Source organism: Schistocerca cancellata, chromosome 2, assembly GCF_023864275.1.
Source record: "Schistocerca cancellata isolate TAMUIC-IGC-003103 chromosome 2, iqSchCanc2.1, whole genome shotgun sequence".
Lineage (NCBI taxonomy): Eukaryota > Metazoa > Arthropoda > Insecta > Orthoptera > Acrididae > Schistocerca > Schistocerca cancellata.
The window spans coordinates 591,307,534-591,324,774 of record NC_064627.1 but is presented as its reverse complement, the minus strand read 5'-3'; the positions used below and the strand labels follow the sequence as shown (position 1 = coordinate 591,324,774).

Here is a 17,241-nt window from a genome sequence, read left to right as displayed (position 1 = left end):
ACCTCTTGTCGGTCTTCCATTCTTACTAAATGAACCTGCAACAAAATGTGCCTCATCTTTGGATCTTCACTATTTCTTCCGTAAGTTCTATTCCGAACTGATGAGCAATGTTCAAGTATCAGCCAAACAAATTTTTTTGTACACTACCTCCTCCAAGGGTGGACTACAGTTCTTATGGATTCTTCTAATGGATGTCTGGCATCTGCTTTACCCATTATTAGTTTTACACGATTGTTCCACTTTAAACTGTTCGGTATGTACACATTCAGATATTTAATGGATGCGATTCTTTCCAATGATTCTTATGCCATTGTGTATTAACAAAATAATAGATCTCTTACAATTTTTTTACGATATGTCCAAAGTTACTTTTATGTCTGGAGGTTTCGCTACCTTAAGATGGTCTACTGTGTTCTATTTGGTAGGAAATCTTCAGCCCACACAATGACTGTGCAAAACTTTCATTCACTGTGCGATGGTACGAAACTGTATCAAATGCTTCCCAGAAGCCAAGAAACACATCATCAAACTGGATGTCTTTGCCTGCTGGCTTCTTGGTCTTATACAAAGCATATTTTGTCTCCAGAAAGGTCATAATACGTGAGCATAATGTGCTCTAAAATTCTACAGTAGACTGATGTCAGCAATATATGTGAGCATGACGTATGTTGTAAAACTCTACAGTAGGCTAACATCAGCAAGATAGGCCTGTAGTTTTATGGATAAACCTTATTTTTTAAAAACGGGAGTACCTGCACATTTCATTCAACCAGTGAAATTCAATTTATCCTGCCTCACAGTTTTTCGAAATACTTCTAATTTACCACAGAAACAATAAGGGAACACAAACATCCACTACGGCCTAAAGTATGGAAGTTTCTAGAAGAGTACACTTCTTCCACAAGAAGAATTTCCATTGAGGATGCAGTGCAGCAAAATACCGCATTTACTCGAATCTAAGCCGCACCTGAAAAATGAGACTCGAAATCATGGAAAAAAAAAATTTTCCCAAATCTAAGCCGCACCTGGAATTTGAGACTCAAAATTCAAGGGGAGAGAAAAGTTTTAGACCACACCTCCAAATCTAAACAAAGTTGGTCCATTTTAACACGAGACACAATTCAGGTCGGATGGATGAAGATACAGCTACAGGAATTTGGTTAAAGTCTTAAGCTTAACAGTTAAGATTTACCAAGTAGCCATTGCTGTGTGTCCGTATTTATACTGGTACCCTTCCTTTTTCACGTGCTTCGTCTGGTTTGAATCTATATGTGCCGTTCTCTTTGTTATAGTTGTTTACGTCACTCTAAGCTGAAAATGCATTATTGTACTGTCATGCATTGTTTGTCGCGTTCTGATAATGAGTGTTTACGACCTGTAGCCGCTCGCGGCCTGGCTCGCTTTTGTACGCGCTACCACCGCTTACAATTAAAAAAAGAGAGGAATTGTCTCATAAGCGAAACAATGGCAAGAGACTGCTATTTGTTGTTACTTACACTGCTGCTTTCTTTGACATTGTTCAACAAGAACCAAATAATATACTGCGTATGATAGATGTTCTGAACGAGAGTTTAGCGAAAATTTGTCTCCGTTTGAAAATCTTTGCATATGCCTATTTAGTACATTACATTCTGCACAGAAATTAGAGTCATCTTAGATTTAAAAATCTAGTCAGTTGCTGTGCTTTATTTGTGACTGTATCACTATCCGCATAAGAATAATATGAATATAAACATGACATGATATGTATATTCTTCCGTGTTTGCTGTTGTCTCACTCTAGTTTCGTAGTTTATTGGGCAGACAGGATTTAAATGAGATAGTAGCAAATACAAAAGAATACAGAGCATAATGTTTACGTTCTTCTACCTTTTCTTTTAATTTATTTGCTGACGCAGAGATTTTGGTGCCAGTATTTATCTTTGTGCCTGCAAAGCATGCCTGTGTAGCGCTACATATATTAGACGGCAGAAGTTAGTTGTGGCGGCACCTACCAGCATTTTTCAGAACTTCCGCTTACTTTGCACTCGATTCTAAGCCGCAGGCGGTTTTTTGGATTACAAAAACCAGAAAAAAAGTGTGGCTTAGATTCGAGTAAATACGGTATATACTTGGTGGTAACAGTCAAATCCAGTATGTCCATTCAGATTCAAAGTTTTCATTGGTTACACTCTGTACAGCCTAATCCATTAACTATCTCCCCCTCCCCCCTCCCCTACGCCACAAAGCATTCTCTTTTCTACAATTTGGAGTGATCACTATTTTTTTCTATGTCCCATATCCTATAATCAATAATAATCCTGTTACAAAGTTATCCCGTCATGGAGATATAATTAAGGCCATGTTGGTATAGGCTAGAAAGAGTATTACAAAACATTTGTGGTGTCTGATCACTACGGGAAAAAATGAGCATCCCACTCTGCAAAATACCCAAAATCTACAGACTAAGAGCTGAAGTGCTTAAGCTGGGTAGTAGGGCACTGAGGAAAACACAGAGATCAGAAACTTCTTTCTTCGAATCATCAGCATATACTATATTAAAATTGTGATGCATTATTGACCACGAGCCTGTAGACTAAATGTTATGATTTATGATACTGGTTTTGCTGAACCTGACATGGTATTGTCCTCTGCAAGCAAGATAAATAGTGAACATTGACAAATTTATGCCCTGAATTTATGGTAACAAAGTAACATGTATTTCCAGATTTGAATTAAATTACTTGACATACTGAAGTCTGTTTCACTTTTCATTTGCCCTCCATACACAAACAACTACTGGTGTTTCCTCCTGAAGTACAATACAGCACTACCCTTGGTGCCAGGCAGACCAGTCCATTTGGTGAGGCTGTACAACACGTAAGGACTCCATTATTCAATCAAGTGTCAATAACTTACTGCTTAAAACCGAAGTCCAGAATATGAAGAAATTATGGGATGGTAACATTTTATTTAGTAACCAAATAAGAGCAGTTAATATGAAAAACTAATAACTGAAGCACAGAACAGTACTAAAATTTTAATTTTGCTTTTATGTCCTTAATCACTGTTAAGGTAAAACAGTGGAGCATATAGGCAAAATGTTCATATTGCATGGCTCATCTGTTCTTTTCTTCTGTTTTGCAATCATCTGTTATGACAGTCTAGTGTGAGTTACACAGAAAAATAACTTTTACAATGTCATTCATCAGGCCATCACTAGAAAAGAACAGAAAATAAAAAAGTAGATATTTCTTCCCTAACTTGGGTTATCTGACAATACAATATCACAAAACACAATTTATCACAAAATGTGTTGGTCTATCACGCATTTATGCAAGATAACAGCTTGCATGGCGCACATTATGTACATTATACAATTCTGCAACAGTAATTCACAGATAAAAAAACATCGACGAAATTCAATGGCCTCTAAGAAAAACACTTGCTTTCAGCTCACTGTGCTTTTGAAGACATGATTCTTGGGTAATATTAACAGAGTACACAAACAGTTAATATTATTACAACGAAATATACACACATCACAAACTCAATCACACCATTAATTACAAAGAAAAATTACAAGCAAGCGCATATCTAAACACACACACACACACACACACACACACACTCACACACACACACACACACACACACACACACACAGGTATTTTCATATGTGACTTTCATTTTACTTTAAGACCACAATAGTGTACAAGGATACATTAGACCGTACATCATTTAACATGCACCCATACTATACATGCGAAAATTTACAAATATGTCAACAAACAAGGAATACTGGCATGACTGCCAGCATAGCACAGTTCCATAGTGTAATCACACCAGAGCAATCACATTCAATTACAATTCATACTTAAAGTTCACTGGCTGGCATTCACCACATTAAACCACGTCCGACCAGCTCCTAGGTGCTCTGATGAGGGTATCCTAATTTGAACAAGATGCACAGGGCCAGAGCTAGTCTGGATAGCAGGTACGGATCCACTGAGGGTAGCAACAGCATCCTGCTCATATGCAGCTGCAGCTGCCCCTAAGTTTGGAGTAGCGGGCACCACAAGTGTGTGTCTGCTCGTATCACCGGACGATGTTGTGATCTCTGTTACCGAACCAACATCAGTGTGAATATCAGCTAGTTCCGAAGGGTCCGCAAAGTGAACTTGTCCATCAATTATAAGATGCTCCACTGCTTCCTGGACAGTCTGGCTCTTCGTGTCGGCATCCTCCACTACTACTGTCTTTTCTGCATAGCAGCGATCATCGCTGTCTTGTTGGATAATCACATGATCCTTCAGTTCTGCAATGTATACCTGGAAAAAAATTTATTTATTTTAATAGATTCCTGAATAATAATAATATTAATAATAATAATAATAATAATAATAATAATAATAATTATAGTTAGGAAAATATTCATTCTTAGGGTTCTGTACGTAAATCAGTAAACATGTAACACTTATGTTGTCTGTCTGCCTGCCTGTCCGTTCATTCATCTGACTTTTCAAAATCCATTTTCTCAGAAACTGCTAGACATATAGAGTTGAAATTTATGTCACATACTAAGCTTTTAAGTCAATGCAATCAAAAGATTCAGTCATTTATGTCGCATATTTTGATACTTGCAAACTCACCCATTTAAACCTATAGGGCACTTACCCTTGATGTACACAGTACACGTAAAGGAAAAAACAGAAACTTGTAATTTTATCAAACAAAAAAATTATTTTCCCGTCATTTGTTATTCAACTTCAAATATTAAATTAAAACGTTCTTAATAGCCTTGGAATCCCTGGGACCGGAGCCAGTGTCAATAAGGGGCAAAAACTGACTCCCGGAATGGCTGATTTGTGTATACACATTATAGTTCATATGGAACCTTCTGTGTGCGTGTCCTAATCACACTTCGCCAAATTTTTTTTTTTTTTTTTTTTGTCCATCAGATGTGTCCTTATTGTCAACTTTTAAGAGACATATATGGCCATAATATCTATATACAGGCCTCTGTGTAATGAAAGACACATTCTTCCTTTACAAATAGCTTAACAAGTAAATGCACAGACTATTTATTATTAATATGCCTCCTGATATCTAGCACAAGAGCATACACTTATAAATTCATACTTAATGCAACTATTAATTAATCAACAATTTTTCCACGAGGGATCATCTTATAAAAATAATGAAGGGCAAACTCAGGTTCCGTATTTCTTATTATGATTCTATCAAAGTGATGTGGAAAATCATTGGCAAACAACAAATGTGGCGCACACTGATTTTTTTATGAAATACTGCCAAGACTAAAACATCATCAATATTCAATGTTACAGAAAACATATAACAACTCATTCATCACACAAGTCTTGTAGTGACACATCCCATTCCTTGAATGAGAGGTATCACATCCTGAAATACACGTCAGAGAAAATATGTTCATGACAGAGTAATCGAAAAGTGACAAGCACTCCACTGTTGAAATGTGTTTTACATCTGATACCAGAGCTAATGATCCAGTGACTGTATGGAAGTGGGTAGCAGTCAGACGATTCTATGTGCTGAGGTGGAGATAGGACTTCCATGGAGCGGGCAGAGCGGAAGAAAGAGCTCCGCAAAATCTATGAACATGAAATGCTGAAGATAATAAATGTATTGTAATTGTTAATTATCAAGTTGAATATCAGATGTGTTATACACATAGTATAGAGAGGCAGAGTTGGTAGCTGTCCTCATTTATCATGTACTGAGTTATAATTTTGAAGATAATATAAGAAGGTGAATTGAATCTCGTTTCTTATTTATGAGGAGGAATTAATGAGAATGAAGAGTTAATTTTCAGCAGCTTTATCTGCAGCCTTTAAGGAGGCAAAGTCTGGGCCAAGTTGGAGGAGGAAGGTGAATGGATTCAGAGCCCAGACTATCTGGACCCTGATTAATAATACTTAACTGCAACTGAATATTCAGTAAGCAAGAGTCACTGTATATAAAAGGAATGTTCAGATGGCAACTTATTTAATTGTTTGGTGCATGAGGTTAAGTATAACAAACCAACAAACCATCACACAGCCCAAGCCAACCTGAAACACTTCAGTCTGACACAGAAACAGTTGTTACATAGTTATAAAGATAATTATTCCAACTACACATTTATTTTATGGTGTCTCTTGACATTCCTACCATATAGTTTCAATTCTCAATGATAAGAGTTCAAATGTCTGAAAAGATTTACTATATCATCCAAGATAATCTGTTTTCATACTATGTCAAATGTATTGGATAACAGTGACCAGAGAAGGAAACCATCACCGTCACAGGTACTTCCATACAAAGTTGATGTCTGTAGAGTGCTTGACTTCCTAACCTTATTTGTGCATGTTTTTTAACCCTTTTAGTGCCAAATACGATCTGATCGTGCTCCAGATTTTTGGCAAAAAATGCCAGTAACGATCTGATCGTGATGCCCTCCTCATTCACTTTTTCCGCGCTTGAAGGCAAAGTTGTTAGTATTTCCTAGCCAAGACGCAGAAGGAAGGTCGAAGGCACAGCATATCGATCTTCTTTTTGATTGTCAGTGTGATATTTCGAGTAAAATAAAAGTCTCTGGTGGTGTTTATTTACCGAGTATTTCGCAGCAGCATGGCGTCGTCAAGTAAGAAGTTGCGGTTTGATACGAGTGATTTAGACAATAATATGATAAGTAGTGGAAGTGAAGACGAATTTGCAGGATTTGCAGAAAGTGAATCGGATTATGAGATGTCTGGTGGAGAAGAGGACTCATTGTTTTCTTCTTCAAGTGACGATTATGCGTCAGCAAACGACGACGACCAAACACAACTGAATTGCAGTGCAAATACTTTTGTTGAAATAATGGATGAGGCATTAGATAATACACCCCCTCCAAGCTTTGTGTATACAGAAGTACCAGGCCCTAAACATATACCAGCAAACGCCACACCAATTGATTTTTTCAATTTGTTCTTCTCGCTGCAGCTTCTTACGATTATGGTGACTGAGACTAACAGATACGCTCACCAGGTGATTCAGTCAACACATTTATTGCCAAATTCGAGAATGAAACAGTGGCAACCAACAACTGTAGCAGAAATGAGGGCTTTTATAGCAGTGATTTTGAATATGGGACTGATACAAAAACCGACAATTTTTAGTTATTGGTCAACTGATGCAAACCTGTTGACACCGTAGTTTTCGCAAATGTTTTCATGGAACAGGTTTCAGTTGTTGTTGCGGTTCTTACATTTTGTAGACAATTCGAAACTTCACCCTCCTGGTCACCCATTATACGATCAAACAGCCAAATTTCAAGTGTTGGTGGATATTGCCAACAATGTTTTCCGTCGCTACTACACTCCACACCAGCAACTGAGTGTTGATGAAAGTCTTGTTGGGACAAAGGCGCACTCACAGCTAATCCAGTACCTTCCCAATAAACATCATCACAGATGGGGAGTCAAATTTTGGATGCTGTGTGATTCAGTAGTAAATTACTGCCTAAGGTTTTATGCATACCGTGGTGCAAAAAGTGATGATTACAAAAACAAAATAAAAGAATTGCCTGGGATATGTAGTAGTCATGAAACTACTAGCTCTTGGTAGCTACATGCAAAAAGGTTACCATGTGTTTTGCAATAACTTTTTTACATTTATTCCTCTGGCAGAAAAGCTGTATTCAGTCAGCACTTATCTAACGGGAACAATTGGAAGAAACAGAAAATTCCTGCCACGTGGTCTTCTGTCGAATTATGCTGTAGGTCAGCTAAAGTTTTTCAAGAAATTTTTTATACTTCTCTGTGGCTTCAGACAGAAGAAATCAGAGAAATCCAGTCCTCCTTGTGAGTAGGTCATCCTCTGCTACATCGTCAGAAAAGACAATTCGCAATAGACAGTCGGTCAAGAAACCAGATGTTATTTTTGAATATAATAAGTATATGGGTGGCATTGACTCATCTGATATGATGGCATACTGCTATTTAGATGAGAGGAGTGGTGTCAAGATGTGGAAGAAGGTAGTGTTCAGCATAATTGCCAGGATGTTGCTGAATGCATATGTTTTGTATAAGGAAAGCCTAAACCCCAGGGACAAACCACTGACACGGCTGAAGTTAAACAGCATAGTCATTTTAAAACTTTCTCAACAGTGGTTTCAGGCAAGGACTGCAACCACAAGTGCAATAGATATAAATGTACCTGCTCCAACAGTACATGGTGTAGAGACTCTTATGGAGAGAAAGGAACGCTACTGTAGTGTTTGTTCTACGAAGGATAAGAAGCGTTGTTCACGAACAGTATGTGTGTGTTGCAAGAAAGGACTGCATCCTACATGTGTTGATCAGCATGTGTGCAAGTAGTTGTCATAACTGCAACCTCACATTTGTCAGTGGTTCATGACTGAAGAACTGAGAACACGTTCAGAGCAAAACAATTTTTTTTGTAATGTTTTGTTCTTCTTGATTTTTTCCTTAGTGAAATAAAAAATTTTGTATTCCTTTATGATGTTTTTGTTAAGGAAACTACAGAGATTCCATATATACCTGAAATTTTTGAGTATATCATCATTTGATGGGTCTCAGAGTAAACTGAAATCAAAGTTTTAATTTTTTTCGATAAACCGCACCATGAAAATAATTTTTTTCTCTGAAAATATGTTCTTTGACAATGTGTATTGCACATATTACTGTAGCCAGCAGCATTCCCAAAAAATTAAAAAAAAATTACATTCCCTTATGCATTAGTTTAGATTTTATTGCAAGTATGGCAGAGGTCTGCATTTTACTGTAAAATCGCATAGCACTTTTAACATGATCTTTTGAGAAAACGTCTGGCACTAAAAGGGTTAATGACAATTCCTTCATGCAAGCATGGGCATTTGTAGAGAACGAGTTGCTCAGCCTCAAGAACCTAAGGTCTCATTTTATGCACATTTTTAAGTATTTTTTTTTTTTTTTACAAGGAGACAAACTGCAGTGAAACTTGTCTGTAATAATCATTGCCCTTTGTGATTATAATCAAAGATCATTACTTGTTTGACCTTTGACTCAGCTTGTCCAATTTTCTTTTGCTGTTTTACTGGAAGTTCAACTCCAGCTGAAAGCCTGTATTCATTACACACGAGACTGTTGCGATGCCCAGACATTTCTACTTATAGTCAGCTATCTGGCAATGAGGGATGCACTGCACAGAAATTGGTCTCTTGTGTAAAGCACTGTGAGAATTCAAAATCCTCAAGGACAGTTTCACAATGTTTTCCACATTCACACATAATGATCTTCAAGAACGTGTTACATGATGTCAAGTCTTCTGTAATTATGTTGTTGGTTCACCATTTGTGCTCGCACAACCACCACAAAAAAGAAATTTATGAGAAACTGCACGACAGTTTACTGTTGACTGTCCGAGTTTCTATCAGGTTTTGATCAATAATGTTTTGATCTTTATGTACAATCATTGGTCAACAGTAATATTACCCAAGATCCAGCCATTCTCTATTAATTTCACATCTGCATTACTTAAAACCAGAGGATAAAACAAAACACCTTTTTCTGAAGCCACTCACTGCAACTAGCAGTATTTTTACTATTGTCGCATCACCTAATCCTAAGAGTTGCCAACTTGCACAGTATTTATAAAGCAATCCTCACATACACTATTGAAGTGTATCTACTGTATTGCAGGTAAGAAACTCTGCAGTACCGCTGTTACTTGTAAAGTAATTTTCCTGTATGTCACTGATGTTATAAATGACACAACTTATGATGAAGTAGGTAAAAACTAATACTGATCATAAAGGAGTGAGTACGCACAAAAATAAAAATTATAATAATGGCAATATACTATACAGGAAGCAGCTATTCAGGTAGCAGATTACTTGTGGACTGCATGTGAGGTTTATATAATATAATAGATGGAAACATTCCACGTGGGAAAAATATATCTAAAAACAAAGATGATGTGACTTACCAAAAGAAAGCACTGGCAGGTCGATAGACACACAAACAAACACAAACATACACACAAAATTCTGGCTTTCGCAACCAACGGCTGCTTCGTCAGGAAAGAGGGAAGGAGAGGGAAAAGACGAAAGGATGTGGGTTTTAAGGGAGAGGGTAAGGAGTCATTCCAATCCCGGGAGCGGAAAGGCTTACCTTAGGGGGAAAAAAGGACGGGTATACACTCACGCGCGCACACACACACATATCTATCCACACATATACAGACACAAGCAGACATATTAAAAGGCCCAAACTCTTCGTCCTTTTTTCCCCCTAAGGTAAGTCTTTCCGCTCCCGGGATTGGAATGACTCCTTACCCTCTCCCTTAAAACCCACATCCTTTCGTAGTTTATTGTTTAAAATCCACAGCTGAACGTGGGAACATTACAAAACATAATGAGAAGAGAGGCCAATTAAAATAAAGTAAGTTCGGGGAGTTGAAATCATTTAATCATGGAACTTTTTGAATTTTCCACATACGAGGAAATTAAAAGCTGGTTTTGCAGCAAACCGGGAAAGTCTTTGTAAGTGTTTGACAGAAAGAAAGGAGCGAATTGCAATCAAATTTATTCAGAGTAGTATGAACAGTAGGTATAAGAAAAATGAATTATATATACTTTCCAAGAAGAAACGTGAAGTGGGAGACTGGAAGAGACCATACTGAGTGAGCTTTCTTGTAGCCAACAGCTACGTACCCCGAGCTGCCAGAGTATGGTGACAGAGCTTTCAACAAGCTCGATAGGTCTGGGGTGCACTATACAAAGGAAGCAGCTACTCAGGTAGCAGGTAGCAGGTTACTTGTGGACTGCATGTGACGAAGTCTGAAGTACTCTGATGAACAATCATCAGTTGATAAGCAGCAAGAGAAGTCATACTGCATTAGGAGTAAAGACACTTCGACTGTCAAAATTTGATCAGTAAATTACTGAAGTATTTGGAACAAAGTTCCTGAATTTACTGCCCTCTAGGAAAGTTCTCACTCTCAAATTATTCTCGGGACCAAGAGCTGGCTGAAACCCAAAGTGGAAAGCTCCAAGATATTTAGCGAGTCATGGCACATATATTGGAAAGACAGATTAGAGGCCATAGGAGGGGGAGTGTTCATTGTGGTTGACAAAAATATTGTCTCTATTGAGGTCAAAGTTGAGTGTGATAATGAAGTTATCTGGTTGCGTGTAACAGGTCTAGGTGAAACCAAGCTAATTGTTTGATGTTTTTCCCAGCCATCCAATTCTGCTGTGACATTTCTAGTCATTCAAAGCTACAGTCATTCAAAGACTGTCTAATGTCAGCAGCACGTAAATACCCAGATCATTACTAGTAGGAGGTGGCTTTAACCTACCAAGTATGGACTGGGATGTCTATGGATTCAATGCAGCAGGGTACAGTCATTCATGTGAAGCACTTTTGAACACTTTTTCTGAAAATGTGTCTTCAGCAGATATTTTGGCAACCCCCACACAACAGAAATATCTTAGGCCTTGTAGCTACAAATAGGCTGGACCTTATTGACAATTAAAGTACATTAACAGGGATTAGCAATCATGATGCCATTATAGCAACTACAGTTACAGAAGTTAATAAACCAGTTAAGAAGGCTAGGAGAGTGATTCTGCTAGAAACGGCAGATAAGCAGTTGTTAGCAATCCACTTCCACAAGTGAACTGAACTGACATCACTTAGTTCTGGTAAGGTGGACATAGAGAAATTACGGGCAAAGTTTAAGCAGATTGTAAATCGTGGTCTCGAGGCTTATTGCCCAGTAATTGGATTAAGGATGGAAAAGACCCCACCATGGTTTAATAACGAGACTTGGAAAATGCTGTGGAAGCAGAGGCTGTTGCGCTCTGTTCAAAAGAGAATGCACAAATGCCAACAAACAAAGGTTAGTAGAGATTCATGCGGCTGTGAAAAGATCTATGCACGAAGCATACAGCTACTACCACCATCATACCTTAGTAACAGATATGGCAGAGAACCAAAGAAAATTGTTAAGTGGGTCTAAGGCTTCCATCCAGTCACTTGTTGACCAGTCTGATGTGGCAGTTGAAAATAGCAAAATGAAAGCCATATACTGCTGTTTGACCATCGAAAAGACTTCAGTATGGACAACATAGTAATAAGCATCCCTGGTGCGGAGAAACAACTGAGGGAGTTTAAAACAAATAGTTACCAGGTCCGGATGGAATCCAAATTTGGTTTTTCAAAGAGTAGTCTATGGCATTGGCCCCTTACTTAGCTTGCATTTATCATGAATCTCTAACCCAGCGCAGGGTCCTAAGCAAGTGGAAAAAAGTGCAAGTAACTCCTTTGTATAAGACGGGCAAAATAACAGACCAACAAAATTACAGATTAATATCCCTAACATTAGTTTTATGCAGAATCCTTGAACATATTCTAAGTTTGAATATAATAAATTTTCTTGAGACCGAGAAGCTGATGTCCATGGTTCAGCCTGGCTTTAGAAAAAAAAAAAAAATCACTTGTGCAAAACTCAGCTTCCCTTTTCTCACATGATATAATGCAAACTATGGATGAAGGGCAACAGGCAGATTCTATAGTTTTAGATTTCAGGAGAGCATTTGCCATGGTGCCCAGTTACAGGCTGTCAAAGAAGGTACGAGCATATGGAATAGGCTCACAGATATGCGAGTGGCTTGAAGACTTCTCAAGTTATACAATGCAGTATGTTGTCCTCAGTGGAAAAAGATTTGGCGGACAGAGTGGGCAGCAATCTGCAGTTGTTAACTGATAATGATGTGGTGTATGGTAAGATGTCGAAGTTGAGTAGCTGTAAGAGAAAACAAGATGACTTAGACAAAATTTTATAGTTGGGGTGATGAATGGTAGCTAGCTCTAAATGTAGAGAAATGTAAGTTAATGTGGATGAGTAGGAAAAACAATGTTTGGGTAAGTCATACATCATTAGTAGTGTCCTGCTTCACATAATCACATGATTTTAAAAACTGGGCATAACATTGCAAATTGATATGAAATGGAACAAGCATGTGAGGACAGTGGTAGGAATGGCGAGTGGATAACTTCGGTTTACAGGGAGAATTCTAGGAAAGAGTGGTTCATCTGTAAAAGAGACAACATATAGAATGCTAGTGTGACTAACTCTTGAATACTGCTCCAGTGATTGGGATCCGTACCAAGTTGGCTTAAAGGAAGACATCAAAGCAGTTCAGAGTCAGGCTGCCTGATTTTGTTACTGATTGGTCCGAACAACACACAAATGTTATAGAGATGCTTTGCGAACTCAATTCGGAATTCCTGGAAGAAGGCGATGTTCTTTTCAAGTAACATTATTGAGAAAATTTACAGAACCGGTATTTGAAGCTGACTGGAGAACGATCCTGTTTCCTCTAACAAACATTGCACATAAGGATCACATAGATCAGATGTGAGAAATTAGGGCCCATACAGAGGTACAGACAGTCACTTTTACTTCGATCTATATGCAATTGGAACAGGAAAGGAAATGTCTAGTAGTGGTACGAAATACCCATGCCATGTGCCTTTCAATGGATTGTGCAATATTGAAGTAGATGTAGATGTGCCTAACCAGAGGCCCTTTGTCAGCCTTCACGGATTGAGAGGATTTTAAACAATGAGTCATCGCAATAGTATTGAGCAGAATTTCAGCTGACATACTCACAAGACACTTTAACATCAGGACAGCCACATAATCTTGTGGGTTTCTAGGTAGTAAAAATTTGGCCAGTTGTACTGGAGTGACACTATTACATCAGGTGGGATTCTTGTTGGCACTTATGAGTAACGAGCCACAACATTACAACTTCGTAGTGTATCTTCATCCAGTGGGCTGCAGCGACTGTAAGGGACAGTGCCCCCTCTACCCGTAGTGTCAAACTGGCTTCAGAAGGAGCAGGCAGCTCAAAAGGGCTTACTTTACTTCCCACTGTAACCACACAGACCTCCTGCAGCAGCTGCACCATTTAATTACAATAAGTTATTTCAGTTTGAGTTGTTACTGTCTCTGAAGGGTTTGGAGTGAAGAAGAAAACTGTTCAGAAAGCCACTAAGACAGCTGACAAAGCGAAGCAGAATGTCCAGTTGTCTGCCTGTCCAAGTTACAATTAAACTGTAATGATCTAAAAAGTTCATTTTGAGTACTTCTAATTAGCATTTTCTTGAAAATACTTTTCCTTCTGAACAAACAGAATAAGTTACGTGTAATTTTATTAAGTAGGATACATCTTTCTTAGTAGTATACAGATTTGTATGGCAGTTCTAGTGTAAAATGTAACTAACTTTGTTTATGGAATCAGCTGAGTAGTTTAGGGAGGAAACAGCTGGTGTCAATGGACAAAAGCTTAGTATGGGTGCAAAACTGGATGATGTGAGAGAGCATAAAAACGATGTGAATCGGTAAATATGTCGAGCCAATTCAATGGCCATACAGATCAGTTATAGAAGAGTGTGATCAAGGATATAAGATAGTACATAAATCAGATGAAAGGATCAAAATAATGGAACATCTAACAGTCACAAGTAGCAAGCAACTCTATAATATGAACATGAACAAGAGAGGTTAAAAGGCAGATCTCAAAGTTCCAATGATAAGCTTGAACTATAGGGATAACTGCTCTGAAAAATTAGTTGGGTCTCTGGTTGACACAAGTAGAAGATAACGTCTAGGATTTTTCGCAACAAAGATATTAGATTAAGTGAACTGCTAAATTACAGTTTCGTCAAAATTTAGGCACAGTGAAAAAAGAAGTTAGAAAGAAGCCGTAAAACCTTACAACTCAGTACAAAAATTGAACTTATGGGTGAGAAAATATATTACAGGAGAAAATTAACTTCTTTTAACCAGCACTTGCCTACATTCAAAACTTTACTTCCACTAAACTCAAGAAAGTATCCCACTGCACATACTCCGAGTACTGGATGAAGAAGTCTCTGTGTGTGCTTGCTTCGAGGGGGGGGGGGGGGGGGGGAATCTATAGAAATACCCAAATTAATATTGCCAAACATTATAACGTTTACTTGTACGAAGTAAAGGATTGTGCATAAAAACTGGTCCCAAGTACACAATCCTCGCCAACTATGCACGAATTGTTGCCCAGCAGAAAAGATACAACAGCAAAAAGATAAACATGTAGTAATTAGATTATAAATAAATAGAAAGTGAGCTAACCTAATGAACTGATCTTGTTTTTTACATTAAATTAAGTGCTGAAAACGATCACCTTGTGCTTCAAACCACTTTTGCATGCCTAATGTGTTAATACACATTTTGAACAACTCTGACATATCAGTTTTTAAAATTTCATTATGAATATTGTCCTTCAAATCTTCTAACATTATTGGCTTATTTGCATACACTTTCCCCTTTAGACTGCCCTCAGACAAAAGTAATAAGTGGTTAGGTCCAGTGAATACAGCAGCCACAATCCTTTGCTGACAGTCCTTTCTTCCATAAATCTTTCATAAATTTGTGAGACTGAGTCACGTGAAGTGTGACAGATTACACCATCCTGCTGAAAGACAGTATAGGTATGTTTATAGTGGAGGGGGGAGTATGTGACTCACTATTTCATTTTCTGACACAGCACACCACTCCAATTTTTTCTCTGTGAAGGGGTTTCTCATTAATCATGGATTGTATGTTGACCAGTATGTGGTGTTCTAGAAGTTCACCTGTCCTGTCAGATGGAACCGGTCTTCATCACTGATTAAATACAGCAGCGGATCCAGCATTCCACTCTCAATTGTTTGACATAGCCATGTACAGTAATTCATACATTTGTATTATCTTCCTCTTTGAGTTCCTTGGCACATCTCTTTTTGTAGGGCTTTATCCCTAAATGGTGTAAAACACACTGACAAGACTTATGCAAAAAAGTCACTTTTTGTGACGATTTACGTCTCTACTTCTTTGGAGTCTGGACCATTTGTGCTCGAACATCCACAACTACAGCATCATTTGCAGCTGACCCTGTAGTATGCCACTTTGTTACCATATCCTGTATACTGCTCTTTGCTACTACAGAAATGCCAGGAAACTTCTTTGCAAAAATGTCCCGCTTTTCCTAACATGAAGTGGTAGACACGTATGCCTCCTGTGCGACAATTCTTTCTTGAACAGAATACACCTCGCTGACATTTTTACTTAACACATCTTGACCAAGTTGCAATGGCTTTCATACTGAGAATACAAAATGCAGTCGCAACATGTTTGAAACAATAGATGGCAACAATGAGCGATGTAGCACTTAGGGCCGGTTTTTCATGCACCACACTGTGTAACAGCTTACAGTAACTGTAAAAAGGATGAAGTTAAGTGTTTTTACTTCCTTCTGTACAGTCACATTCAGACAGAAAACAGAGAAATATTAAAATAAAGTGACATTTACGCTACTAAGTAATATAGTGACTCTAAAAAATGAGGAGAAATGAATAGCAGTGTTTACAAATCGCTGTAAGATACACACAACATGACAAGTGGATAGTAAGGATACAATATAATTAAAAACACGGTGTGAAACAGCAATTGAAATCGAGCAGGTTTTGCTCAGCAGCATGCTCATGCACTGGGTGGTCAATTTTGCTACTGGTCACAGTTTGACAGTAGTCATTTATTTGGATGGACATTTAGCTGGACGTTATGTCCACATGAAATGCCGTGCAGAAATTACAGCGAAGCTGGTATACAAGATGACTGCTTTCCAAAGGTGCCCATGCCACCGATAGGATATGACAGGGTAATGTAAGGTAGCATAGGCCTGTGATGGGACTTTAGTAGAATGTACTGGGTGGGTATCAGACAGTAGCTGAACCCGTTAAATACAACATGCTCAATTTCAATAGCTGCTTCACAACCAGTGCCATTTGGGTCCTTGCCAAACACTACTTTCTCTGAATTATATAGATGGGAGTTGTCCTTGCAAAGCATTCTTCAATCCTGTGATCCTCTTGGCCTCTAACTTTGCTAGCTCCTGCCTCCTCCCCTGCTCCGTGATCTTACTTCACTTATTCTGCACTCACACCCTCTTCTTCAAAGTTCCTTCCCCGTCCTCCACATTCACTCCTCCGTATCATTGAGCAATGTGCACAACTCCCCCTACCTATAGCCAGAACAAGCTCTCTGACAGCACATTCCTATCCCTTGCACCTGCTGCCTTCTCTCCCAGCAATCTGTTACTCTACCCCAACACTCCCTCCCAATCCCTGCCTTCTTTCTCCACTCGCCCACTCCACATGTGCGAGGA

General features: G+C 38.4%; 1 protein-coding gene across 3 annotated transcripts in view; it reads right to left on the bottom strand.

Moving 5' to 3' along the window:
• Positions 1-2,929: 2,929 nt before the first annotated feature.
• The window catches only part of LOC126162226 (zinc finger protein 37-like), a 74,628-nt gene continuing 60,316 nt past the window's right edge, over positions 2,930-17,241 (bottom strand). For all 3 annotated transcript variants that reach the window (XM_049918584.1, XM_049918587.1, XM_049918586.1), the window contains exon 6: positions 2,930-4,309. In XM_049918584.1, the coding sequence (XP_049774541.1) occupies positions 3,863-4,309 (447 nt within the window). In that variant the 3' untranslated portion in view covers positions 2,930-3,862. The remainder of the gene's footprint in view (positions 4,310-17,241) is intronic.